The 13,599-nt window shown below is 45.8% G+C and overlaps 1 protein-coding gene across 1 annotated transcript in view; it reads left to right on the top strand.

The window, feature by feature from the left end:
* The first annotated feature begins 409 nt into the window (after positions 1-409).
* The window catches only part of LOC128349154 (membrane-spanning 4-domains subfamily A member 12-like), a 28,385-nt gene continuing 15,195 nt past the window's right edge, over positions 410-13,599 (top strand). The window contains exons 1-2 of the mRNA XM_053305131.1: positions 410-650; positions 5,274-5,393. Of these exons, the coding sequence (XP_053161106.1) occupies positions 561-650; positions 5,274-5,393 (210 nt within the window). The 5' untranslated portion in view covers positions 410-560. The remainder of the gene's footprint in view (positions 651-5,273; positions 5,394-13,599) is intronic.

Genomic DNA, 13,599 nt, shown 5'->3' with positions numbered 1-13,599 from the left:
TTAAAGGTAAAGTGTGCTGTCAAGTCGATTTCGACTCCTGGTGCCCACAGAGCCCTGTGGTTTTCTTTGGTAGAATACAGGAAGGGTGTACCATTGCCATCTCCCGTGCAGTATGAGATGATACCTTTCAGCACCTTCCTATATTGCTGTTGCCCGATATAGGTGTTTCCCATAGTCTGGGAAACACACCAGCAGGGATTCAAACCAGCAACCTTCTGCTTGTTAATCAAGCCTTTCCCTGCATGCAGAACACACACAAGTGCCTCTGCCCTTCTGCTTGCTGAGGAGGCAGTTGTGTTAGAAGCAGGCTTCACCTATGAGCGGGGGATGAATACCCCTCTCACATGCTTTCCCGAGTTCTGCATCTTCTGCTGCATCTCTCTGTGTGACATCATCACTGACAGAAGCCAATAAGCCCGTCCTTTCCCTCCAAGAGTGCTGGAGCTGAGCAGCCAGGCCAAACAAGCTGTCATCTATGCTCAGCCTGTGGGGCTGATGCAGTGGAGTGTTCAGTTGCTAGGGACCCTGTAGGCCTGGGAGCAAACACACCAGCTAATCCCATGCAGGGAATGGGGACCTTCCGACTGGGGAGAAGGACCGTGATGTACACCGTGGAAACCATCCCTAAAGGGAAGAACCGAGTGCTGGGGGTGAGTGACAGAACTGTGGATGGGGGTGGGGGAGCACGCTGGGGAGGGAGCTGTCTTGGATGGGGAGGAGGACGGGATAGGAGGGGAGGGGATGGAGTCACCTGAAACGGCAACAGATTGTAGCCCCTAATTTAGGGGAGCAGCATTAAGCGTCTTTGTGTTTCTCTCTGTGTAAGAGAAAACGGGGAGGGAGAGGGAGAGAGAGGGGGAGGCAGGGAGGAGAAAGGAGAAGCTGCCTGAATGCATAATCATAATGTTCCCTTGGACAAATGTGGGAATCTATTATGCCTCTCCTGTCTCAAATTAGTGGGAATTTATGGCCCATTTGGTTAGAGTCCTTTTTTGAAGGCAGTTCATTCTCAGGATGGTTCTGACCTGCCAGATGTGTGTGTGTGCGTGTGTGTGTGTGTGAGCGCGCGCGTGCACTAAATATTCCTACAGTGCAGTTACTCTGCAGGCAGCAAGGAAGGTGGGAAATGATGCTACAAACCCCTGCCTTTGGAATGCTTGGTACCTTATCTCTGAGCAGGTGGGGCACAGACTTAAGCATGAATTTAAGAGGAATGAGCATCACCACTTCTGTTCCTCGGGAAGCTGAGAGTTATAGGAATATAGTATATTAAAATCAGCAGAACACGGTCAAAGAAAGTCTGTGAGCATGGTTCAAAAGAGAGAATCTGTTGTTTCAATGGCTGCTAGCTACGGTTGCGAAACAGAACTTGCATGTTCAGAGGCACTACACCTCTGAATACCAGTTACTGGGATCAAACAATAAGTGGGGTAGGGGAGTGTCATCATCTTCATGCCTTGCTTGTGAGCTTCCCAGAGACATCTGGCTGACTGCTATTAGGACAGAATGCTTGAACTAGATGGACCCTTGCTTTGAACCAGCAGGGCCATCCATAAGTTCAGGCAGTGGTGGGACTAGACCAGGGCTGCACAACCTTGGCCCTCCAGCTGTTGTTGGACTACAACTCCCATCATCCCCAGCCACAGTAACAACAACAAAAGTAGCTAGTAATCAGGAATGATGGACTTTGTAGACCAACATCTGCAGAAGGGCCCAAGTTGTACAGCCCTGGAGAAGGCTGTTTGGAAGCCCTGACCACAAATCCCAGATGTGGGGAGGGTGGGGCATGTGGGTTGTGAATACTTCACACTACTCTGCACATGGCCAGGGGTATTATCCTCTCATAAGATGCTCCATTTCAGATGCTCCAGACAGGGCTCAGACCTCGCTTTGAAAACAGATTCCTAGACTGCCCCTGGCTCAAAAGAAGCCCTCCCCCTGATCCCAGAATGGTCCCCTGTCTAGGCTTCCACACATTATTGGCAAAGTTAAAGCATTCTTGCACTGCTTTTGCAATAAGTGAGATAACTGAGAGCAACAGCATCCCTCCACCCATCTCCAAAGAGCTTTGGAATTTTTTTTTAAAAAGGGACAGAAGTAAATAATGCAGAGAAAGAGGTAAAATTAGGCCCACTCCTGATAACCACATTGCTAAGTGGACCTGCCAGATATGATGTATTTTAAAGGCTGGAGTGCACACAGTGGTGTACAATATCGTGTAGTTACATGCCACAAAGAAGGTTTTGTATTATACAGATGTATGGCAGGGCCTTTAAGATTCAGGTAGGAACATAGGTTGATGACCATTTAGAACTACATATAATTTGCATGCTCTGCAGACTAAGTGAGCATCTGTCGAAGAAAATCTCATGGTTCATTCCGTGCTGTAGTGCTGCCAAGGAGGCATGGAAATCTCCCATGCAGATGCAGGGCCTTTTTTTGGTACCTGCTAAAAATAGGTGTGCTGTTGTTCTGGGATTTCCCAGACTGGCTGCACTGATTCCCTTCCTGCTGCACAGACCGCACAGGCCCTAACTGGCATATAGGACTGCGAAGGAGCAGAAATGCTGTCAGAGCACTTCCAGCCCCTGCAAAAAGGCCTTGTGCCAGAGGAATTGCTGTCAGCACGTTGTTCCGCTGCCTTAAGTTACTGTCCTAAGTTGCACCTGGCTGAAAAGGATGGAATTTCTCTACTTCCTGGCCATCTGCTTCCAGAAGCTGGCACCAGCGCAACTCATATGCTGTGTCTGTTTTTCTCTTCCTCAGTCTCACAGTCCGTGCAACATCATGAAAGGACAAATGCTTTGAAAAGAATATTACATTGAGATTAAAATTAGGGAAACAGTCAGCATTATGCATGCTGCACTGTGGGGTCCAAGTTAGTGTCAGGGCTGCATAAAATAGGCAGCTGCACAAGCAGCACGTCTGCAGATTTCCCCATTCAGGCAATGAGGAAAGCTTCAGAAATGCTGCTTGCATAACCGACTGTTTTTGTGCAACCCCAACATTGCCTCTGAAGGGCTCAGCAGCCTCACAGCACAACATTACAGACACATAATGCTGCGCTGGATGTCAGCCACACAATCCCCCCCCCCCCCACTGGATCTAAAATAAAATTAAAAGGGGGTAGCCAATGCCAGGTTTTTCTTAAAGCAAAGATACAAAGCACAGTCAAGGAAAGGTAATTGCCCCAGAGCCATTCCAGCTGTGTGTGGTGGTCTTAAGATGGCAGATTCTCCTTGCTGAGCCAGACAAACAGATACTCTACCAAATGGGGCCTAATCAACCAGCAGTGAAGTTGTGGCCTAACTAGCTGTTGGGTGTGGCGTAAGTTTTCCTAGGCAACTGCCTACATCAGTTGCCTCCGTGTAAAACCCAATAGTGTCCCTTAACCCTGAAAAAGTGATCTGGCAGCACTAGCCCTGTTCACAGTGGTCAACATGGCATACAGTTCTAACATCTCTGTTAGAACTTGTGCTACTGCTGCAGATCTGGACGCCCCCATAGAGAACTGGTGGTAGGGAACACTGTAGAGAATGTGCAAATGGGGAAAATTGTGGTAGAGCTGCTTCCAGTCTGCATCAGCAGCACTGCAAGTTCTAACAGAGATGTCTGAACTGTGCATCATGTTGGCCACTGCATACAGTTCTGTACACAAGTACAACTATTATGTTAAACTGAATGGATGTACAGCAGTACTCTTCCTATCTGTACTATGCATTCAAGGGACTGGTATCCAGGTTTGCTTTTTAAATGAAAGCATTTATAGTTATGCACAAAAAACATGTACATGTGCTTTTGAATACACCTGAATGCATGTAGCCATATTCAGACAAGATAACGTCTTAATATGGCTGCTGAGAAAGAGCCAGACGTAATCGAGACTTAGTCTCAATGTCAGCCAGTATCTGGACCAGATACTGACTAGTTTTAGGCTACCCCACTGAGGATTAATATTTGCATAATCAATACCAACTGAAGTTGAAAATTGGATTTTAACAGTCCATTTACATGTACCACCCCCCCATCCAAATCCAGAGCAAGCCATTTAGGATGTTCCAGGACGCAGTCTGTGTAGAGGTGGAGTGTGTATATATATACTCCCTCCCCAGTAAATCATTCTATGACAAACCTACACAGCTTGTGATCCAACTGGGAACAGACCAACAGCCATGCATTGTTTCCAGCCTAGGGCTTCGTAAACACCCTGTTTTTGCTTCATAACCACCCAGGCAGGTAGCAAAAATAAGGGCTGACATTCAGAGCAAGGAAGCACTAGTGAAGTGAGAGGAGGACACTAAGAGCACTTCCAGACTAACTGCACCAGTACACTAGGGAGGGGGCAATTTTTGACATCCTCCCTTTCCCCAAGAAGCCCTCTGTGCCACCCAAAAACACATCCCTGAAGACTGCATAGCCCTTGGGGGACATATTTTTGGGTGGCACAGAGCACTTCCTGGGGAAGGGGCAGTCATTAAAAACTGCCCCTTCCCTGGTGGACTGGTGCAGTTAGTCTGGAAGTGCTGTGAGTGTGCTCCTCTTGCTACACCAGTGCTTCCTTGTTCTGAATGTCAGCTCTATATATTTATAGAGCTTCCTCGTTGGCTGCATGTGTCATTTTTGGTGGGCAGGGTTTAACTTGGTAGATCACGAGTTCTGCAGGCCTATTCCTCCCAGAATATGACTGGACAGAGTGGCTGCTAGGTTAACCAGAAGTCAACTCAGTCAAGTAATTGTCTGCTAGTGGGTTTAAACAAATCAGGACAATCCAACAGAAAACAGTGTTTGCTGAGATGATGTCCCCTTCAATCCCACTCTTCTCTGCTCACAGGTTTATCTGGATCAGTTTGGCCCAGTTTGATGTAGATTTTATTGGGTGCCCTGTGCTATCTGCTAGCATTTGAATAATACAAAAGTGTTAATTAGAGCAGATTTGTAAATGTCAGATTTCATTCAGCTAACAGATGACAGTAGTTTTTCTTATGAACATGTGGGAAGCATTTAGAACATGAAGTTCTTCTGAAATATGAAATCAATGAAAATTAAGAAAGCACTTCCTACATGGAATGATGCTGTGGGAATTAATAGTGATCATAGAATCAAAACATGCAAATCAGTCAGCAGATTCCTTGGTGCCAACCCTTTGAAGCCACAAGCCAGCATAGTCACGAAAGGGTATGTTGTGTGTGTGTGTGTGTGTGTGTGAGAGAGAGAGAGAGAGAGAGAACTAATCCATCAAGTGCCGAGTATTATTCCCCTAATTGTTCCCACAGACCATCCAGATCATGACTGGCTTCATACACATTAGCTTTGGGATCATTCTCAGCACCTTGACCAGTGTATATACCTCATTCTTTGTGTCTGGAGAGATCCCCTTCTTGGGAGGAGCATCCGTGAGTATCATCGGACCGGACCTTGGGTAGATGACAAGAGAGGCGTCTTCTTAGCTTCAGGGAAGAGCAGACAGATGGACAGAGAAAGAGGGAGTCTTGGTATGCCTTGTGTGAGAAAGAGAAAAGGGTAGTCATGCCATGGAAGGGGCACCAGCTGTAGAAGGAAAAGCCTGCAGGTCCATCAGGAAGCTCCCAGAGATTTCAATGGAGATTTCAGTCAGTGCCGTGGAGGGAAGCCATCAGATGCCTGCCTGGTTTCTAATAACAACACAGATGCACAGATGATGTTTTTCATCTTCCAAAAGTGTGTTATCCATTTTGAATCTCATTAAGTGTTTTGCCTAATAATGTCCCATGTTCTTAAAATATGTTATAATACTGGATTTCCTTCCTTCCTTCTCCCTCCCTCCCTCAGAATTCATTTTTGTTGTGGTGTCCAAAACTGCTTTATTGTATTATATTAGCATATTGTTACTAAAAATGAAAATATTTTCATTTTTGATAAATGTCCATTACCTAGTATTTAAAAAAGGAAATCAAAATTTTATTAGCGGTTCTGTGGAGAGAATGTTTTCTTCTCCTCCTAGAGATTGAAGGGGTGACTGTAAAGCTTGTACTAACATCTCATGAATTCCATGGAGTGAATATACCACTTGCTTCTGAGAAGCCAACAATGAAGTTTCAGATAATTCATGTTAGAGAGACTGGATGGATATTGTCTTCGTGTGTGTGTGTGTGTGTGTGTATGTGTTACACAGAATCTATATCCTGTGTGGATCTTAATTCCAAGCCCCAAAGAGACAATTTTCTTTCAATATAGGCCTCTTTTATGTCTTATCTTAGGAGTCTCTTTCTTGATTGCAATTGCTCTGGGCCTCCCTGTATAATTATGTAGGAACAGATGAAGTACAGGCTTTGTCTTGAACCTTTGAGAGGCAAAGTACATATAAAATGTGCAATTATATGTTTGCAATCTCCTGCTAACTGAGCGAAGAGGCACCTTTCTCAAGTGGTGTTTCTCTTATATTTAACATGGGAAGATCAACTGGCCCTGTCCAACCCCAGCACAGCATAACTCCAGACTCTGGTGGCTGTTGCTTCCTGGTCTCTACCTTATGTTATTGTTTTTAAGATTGTGGGCATTTTGGGGACAGGGAACCATTTTATTTATGATTATTTTTCTGTTTAAACCACTTTGAAAACTTTGGTTGGAAAACGGTATATAAATATACATAGTAGCAGTAGTAGATATGTTTTAATGAAGCCCTGACTTAAGAAAAGACAAAAGAAAAGAAAAGCAGCCTTGGGGGCTGCCATTTCAAGCAGAAGAGTGACAGAGGGAGGGATGCTTAAGATTTCCCTCCAGCTTTTTTATTCCTCAAAATCACTGCCCTGCCAGATTTCCAGATGTAAACATAAAAGTAGAATCTGAGGTGAGGGTGGAACAGCCTGAAAAAGTCAGTGAGGAAAAGGGTGATCACAATTCACCCCATTCCTCTGCTCAAAACAACAACTTCCCAAGGCTGCTTTTCATTCTGGGGGAAAAAATTGTGTGTGTGTGTGTGTGTGTGTGTGTGCATGCATTGCGTGCATTTGTCTATACAGGTGGCCCTCGTTATTTGTGGGAGTTCCATTCTAGCCTATAGGTGCGAATACGGAAACCGTGAATAATGAAAACTTATCCCTATGGGAATCCAGGGGTTAAGTTTCTACACATACATAAAGGGCTAAAAAAGTGGGGAGGGGCAGAAATAAGAGAAATAAAGTACTGTACTTTGCTCTCCAGCTCTCTAGCAATGCACCCCCCAAGCCCCCAATTCCTCTGATTTTTCATGAACAATCATGGGAATTTTTTTTTTTAAGAGCCACAAAATGCACTGGAAAATGGTGGCCAGAAATGACATTGGAGGTCATTTCCGGCTACTCAAAACCATAAATAGGTAATTTTTAGCCTATTTTTATACCACGGAAAAGGAAACCAAGTCTCTAAGACCTGTCCACGAATTAACAAAACCATGGTTATTGAAACCACAGGTGATGAGGGCCACTTGCAATGTGTAGCTTGCCCTAAACCAGGACCCAAATCTACTGTGAACATGGAAACTGCAGCAGATCTGTCAAATGGAACAGCTTCTGTGCAAGGCCACACTGCAGAGAAGAAGGTTCTACTCCCATTACTTCTGCTTGAGGTGGAAAGATCTCAATTTCTAAGCATATTTTGAAAACAAATTCAGGGTTTCAAATCTGAGACTCAAACTGGACTGATTGGGATCTTATGTGAGGGTCTGAACCTTTTTTTTGCATGTACGTGCAGTGTGTTCTATGAAACTATAGTGAGCTCTTTCACACAGCCTCCAGGAGCTTTTTCGCATGGTGCTTTTACTTGGAATCTCCCCCTGGAAGGGAGTGTGTGCTTTCACACTTCGGCCAGATTCTCACCGAAATCCCTGCAAAATATTTGGGAGCACTTCACAATCAATGCAGATTGTTCCTTCCGAGTTTAAGCTTAGCCCATTTTATGTCTGGGGTTTAAAAAAACCCTGTATTTCAGTGGCTTGTTCGGGATAAAGTGAGAGTGGCTGCCAGTCAAGCTTTTGAGATACAAGCTTTTAAGATGTAAATAGGAAGTTGCCTTCTGTAATGTCGCAATTCTTATTCGAAGTGGCTTCGCTTGTGGCATACTCCGAGAGCTGAAGCATGGTGTGAAAAAATCTCAGCGGCCGCTGCAAAGGGAAACAAGGAAGGCAGGAACTCACTTGCCTTCCCTGGCAGATGAGCAGTGGCCGCCCTCCAGTCCGCCCCACTGCGCGGCCACATGAGCAGTGATGCAACAACACAAACACAGCAGGACCTGGGAGCGAGAGGACCTGGGAATGAAAAACCCCAACTTCAAGTATACGCTGATGGGATCTGAGCTGTCGGTGACTGACCAAGAGAGGGATCTTGGGGTCGTGGTGGACAGCTTGTTGAAAGTGTCAACTCAATGTGCACCAGCTGTGAAAAAGGCCAATTCCATGCTAGGGATCATTAGGAAGGGGATTGAAAATAAAACTGGTAACATTATAATGCCCTTATACAAAACGATGGTACAGCCACACCTAGAGTACTGTGTAGTACGTACAATTCTGGTCACCACATCTAAAGAAGGACATTGTAGAACTGGAAAAAATGCAGAAGAGGGCAACCAAGATGATCAGGGGCCTAGAGCACCTTTCTTATGAGGCAAATCTACAACACCTGGGGCTTTTTAGTTTAGAAAAAAGGCAACTGAGGGGAGACATGATAGAGGTCTATAAATGTCTATAAAATCATGCATGGTGTGGAGAAAGTGGATAGAGAGAAATTCTTCTCTCTCTCACATAACACTAGAACCAGGGGTCATCTCATGAAATTGATTGCCAGGAAATCTAGGACCAACAAACAGAGGTAATTTTTCACACAACGCATAATCAACTTGTGGAATTCTCTGCCACAAGATGTGGTGATAGCCAACAACCTGGAAGGCTTTAAGAGCGGTTTGGATAACTTGATGGTCTATCATCGGCTACTAGTTGGAGGGCTATAATAGGACACCTCCGGCTTCAGAAGCAAGCTGCTAAATACCATTTGCAGGGGGCAACAACAAAAGAGAGTGCATGCCCTCAACTCCTGCCTGTGGCTTCTAGTGGCATCTGGTGAGCCACTGTGTGAAACATGATGCTGGACTGGATGGGCCTTGGGCCTGATCCAGCAGGGCTGTTCTTACATTTCTTATGTTCTTATGACTTCACCCTCCCACATCCCAGGGTGCCCCGTGCTATGGGTGCAGTGGCCTGCTGCCAGAAATGGCAGCAGGTGTGTGTGTGGGGGGGCATTTAACCCGGCAGCAATCACCCAGACAATCGCTGGGTTAAATGGCTTCCCCCGCCCAGCTAAACAGCAGGTTAAAAACCTGGGTTTGGTGTGGGGGCAGTGCCCGGATAGGGCTCAATCCTAGTGCTTCAAATGTGCAGCTTAGCCAAGGCTGGGCTGCCCTGGCCAGGCTAGGCTCATGTGTGAATAATCTCAGTGTATGCTGAAGAGAAATGAGTGTTTGGAATACTGCAGTAAAACGAAATGTACATGTGCCAATATGCCAGCAACTGATCTGGGCTTTAAAACACATGGTTGTCTTTTGAAACAGACCAGAAGCTGTATTCAGATTCCCAAGTAGCAGTAACGGTGATGAGGGGGTGGCTTTGCTAAGGCAAATGAAGACTTGGCCCTACCATCTGTTTGGCTCCTGCATATTTGGTTCTCATTGGTTGAGAGACCAGGAGTAGTATGGACATGTTTGTCAGGGGAACGCTACTGAAAACAAGCTCTCTGTGATGAATACTCCATGCCTGAGCTGTAGGTAACATGAATGAGGCTTAGGGCCCAACAAAATCGCCAGAGGTCTGTCACATCTGGTTTAGCCCCCCAAGTGGCTCTTGCTTTGAGTCATTTGTAATGTGAATATTAACACTTACAATAGCCAGCCTGTGCATTCACATTAAACATACTTCTCCTTAAACTTTAAACCTACCTCTCCATTAAACATACCTCTCCTCACAACAAGATGTGGTGACAGCCAACAGTCTGGATGGCTTTAAGAGGCTTTACCAACCTGGATGGCTCCAAATTCATGGAGGAGAGGTCTATCAACGGCTTCTAGTCGAAGGGCTATAGGCAGGGGCGTATCTAGGGTAGGGCAGGCAGGGCACGTGCCCCGGGCACCACTTGAAGGGGGCACCATTTTTAAAATTTTTTTTTAAAAAAATGGCCACCGAAAACAAAATGGCCCACTGCACATGCTTAAATGGCCTCTGTGAGGCCCTAGGCCATGCCAGGCCTTGCAGAGGCCATTTGAGCATATGCGGTGGCCATTTTGTTTTCAGCTGCCATTTTTTTCAAAAAAAAAAAATACATGCTCAGATGGTCCCTGTGAGGCCCTAGAGGCCAGAGGGGGGAAGGGAAACCTTTGCAGATCCCCCCATGGCCTTTAGGAAACCCCACGAAGGGACTACAGGTAATTTTTTTAAAAAAATTAATATAATACAAGTCACTGTACACATATTCAGATTGGCAGTATGTACATCTGGGCTTGTGAATACTGAGCTGAAGCTTATGAGCTAAGATTGTATTCATTTGCTCTTACTTTGCTTCTTGTGATAAGTGAGTCTTAATAATATGGCTATTAATGGTGAGTTTGTCATTTAATCAGTGTGAAATCCTTAGTATTAAAGCCCACTGGGAGTTTCTTGCTCTCTTTATCTCATTTTAACTGTCTTTCTGAAATACTAGAATATATTCCAAGCAGTGACACAGTTTACTCTGCATATCCTTTAATTATTTTCAGAGTATCTGGGAAAAGCCTAATTCTCCATTTATTTTTAAAACTTATGTAATAGTGATGCTACAATGCATAGTAGAGAATTAGACAGGCACTTCTGTTTAGTTTTCCAAGTATACCTCCACATAGTATTTGGGTATTTCATGAGCCCAAGCATAGTGAAATTTGTAGTTTTCTAGCATTTTTTTAGTCTGGCTACGTCCACTGCTAAATAGTTTTTGAAATATTAAAAGATTGACGAGCTTGACTTGTATTTTTGGGCTGATATTATGGTAAAATTATCTGAAAGATGGGTGTCAGATGTTTGGACAGGGGACGCAATTTCATTGCTTGCCCTAGGCGCTATTTCCCCTAGATACGCCTCTGGCTATAAGCCACCTCCAGCCTCAAAGGCAGGATGCCTCTGAGTACCAGTTGCAGGGGAGTAACAGCAGGAGGGGAGGGCATGCCCTCAACTCTTGCCTGTGGCTTCCAGTGGCATCTGGTGGGCCACTGTGTGAAACAGGATGCTGGACTAGATGGGCCTTGGGCCTGATCCAGCAGGGCTGTTCTTATGTTCACATTCTCCTTTGTCTGAACAATGAGATGTTAGCAAAGTCTAAACAGTGCAAGAGAGATTTAAAAGCAATTTAAGCCTCACACATGGGAATACACCGAGAGAGGCTGGATTGTGTGATTTAACATCGTGGTGTTGAATGTCTCCAGCAGCTGCTGGCTGTATCTGCTGGTAGTGCTGCTGTTGCTGATGATCCCCATGGAAGCTGTTCTTGCACGTTGACTCCAGAGTGTGGAGAACTCATCATGAGGAGCTGTTAATGATAACATCTGGGGGGCCATTCCCATAGTTACAGAGGCTCAGTACCACTGTTTAAACAACAGGCAAAAACAACAGACAAACTCACTGCTTCCAAGCCTCTTTAAACCCTCCTGGAGTAGTTTGCATAGGTGGGAAGGTGACTGTGCCTTCACACTTCTTCTGCTACCCCCATCATTCCCAATGGGAGTAGCGCCAGGCATGCAAGAACACACTCCTTAGTAACCACAGAGCCTCTCCACTTTCACAAGCCGTGCTAGTGGAATTTAAAGGGCTTTGGAATTAGCAAGCTTGCTTGTGGCTTAGCCAGTATTCAACTGAGTGCTGGCTTTGGGGAGGTCAGGAGGCGGCTTGAGAAGGAGGTCACAGTTTAGCTAGAATGCTTGGTGAAAAGTGGGCAGTTTACTAGCCCAATGCAGTACTTCCAGGCAGCTCTTGAGGAGTCAGGCTAGAGTCAGTGGTATTATAGGGCCACATGGGCATCTATTGGCTCTTTGGGTCACCTGATCACGTTGGACTGATCACCTGATCAGGTCACCTGATTATGGAAGGCTTCAGTACACTTGCCAGATGTCCACAGGGCTCCTCTGCAGGGCAAGGCAGTTTCCTCTGCTTGTAAGCTGCTTTGGTGGTGCAGAGAGTTAGTTGGATCCCACTGACACAGTCCCTCGAGCCTTACAGGAGGCTGTTTTGGTGTTCTCCCTTTTGCCAGAATCATGTGCACCAGGCCATGCTTCCAGCACCTTTCTACTCTATTTGATGGCCCTTTCTGTCTTCACACTCTCTTCTCTCACACTCTCATCTCAGGCTAGTTGCCAGTATTTCCCCACAGATTGCCCCAATAGTCTCTCAGTGCCCCTTATGTCGTGTCATCGCTTCAAGTGCTGATAACAATGCAAACAAATTATGTCGATACATTACAGGAATCTGATTGGGGAGGGACCATAGCTTCTTGTTTGTTTATTAATCTGTGCTGCACCTGGATGGTGGGTAGTGGCAGCAGCGAATGCTCTTCTGTGATGGTACCAGGTGAGACATGGGACATTTAAAATGGCTCCACTATTGAGAGAAACGTCCACTGCGGCCACTGCCCAGTGTCACCTGGTAAGTCAGGGCCCAGTGGGGAGGCTGACTAGACATGCAGTGGTCATCAATGGCAGCAGACATTTCTCTTTCAGCATTGCCACCCTTGTGCGGTGTTGGAGGAGGAGCATCTGATCACTTCCCTTCCTCCCATGTCTTGCATAGTGCTTGGCTACCCAGAAAGGTAAAATGGGAGTGGCCATCTGCTGCTCTTTTACCTGTACTGGATGACCAGGCACCAAGGTATGCATGTGCTCATGTGCCACAGTGGGAGGGTGCCCATGCACAGTGGGGGCCAAGCACAGCATCTTGATCCCTGGATATTGTTGCTGACTCTGATGCCTTGTGACAGAAGTTTCCAGGTCAATTCCTGGCATCTTCAGTTTAAGAATCTGAGGTAACTGGATTGGAAAAGACCTTTATCTGAGGGGCTGGAGAGCTGCTGTGAGTCAGGGTAGATAACCCAGTAGTCTGAGTCTGTTGCCTGTTTCACATATTCAATTGAATCTAGGTTTAATGTGGGTTACCAACATTAGTGTGATTGTGTGAACCCATGCCAAGGTGGTTTATGGTCGAAGATGAATCTGATTGCCTCCATGGTGTGTGTTCATACAAACACACTAATGCCAGGAACCCACATTAAACCTAGATTTGAACCACTGTGTGAACCAGGCCTGTGTAAGCCAGAATGTATTACTTATTGAAGCTATACACACGTGCACTGAAAACTGGGCTAAGGAAGCACAGCCCGGGTTTGTGTGTGTGTGTGTGTGTGTGTGTGTGTGTGTGTGTGTGTGTGTGTATAGCGCTGGGAGCCGTGCAGCTCCCAATGGCATAGCAAAAAGCCTGCATAGAGAGCCCACCACTTTGCCCAGGTTTTGGGTGTGAGGGCACTCAAAAGGTTGGGCTATAAATGCTCGGGTGTTGGTGCCACACAGCTTCATGCAGCACCTACA

Source organism: Hemicordylus capensis, chromosome 1, assembly GCF_027244095.1.
Source record: "Hemicordylus capensis ecotype Gifberg chromosome 1, rHemCap1.1.pri, whole genome shotgun sequence".
In the NCBI taxonomy this organism is placed as follows: domain Eukaryota; kingdom Metazoa; phylum Chordata; class Lepidosauria; order Squamata; family Cordylidae; genus Hemicordylus; species Hemicordylus capensis.
Note: the sequence above shows the minus strand (reverse complement) of the source record. Positions and strands in the feature narration are given on the sequence as shown.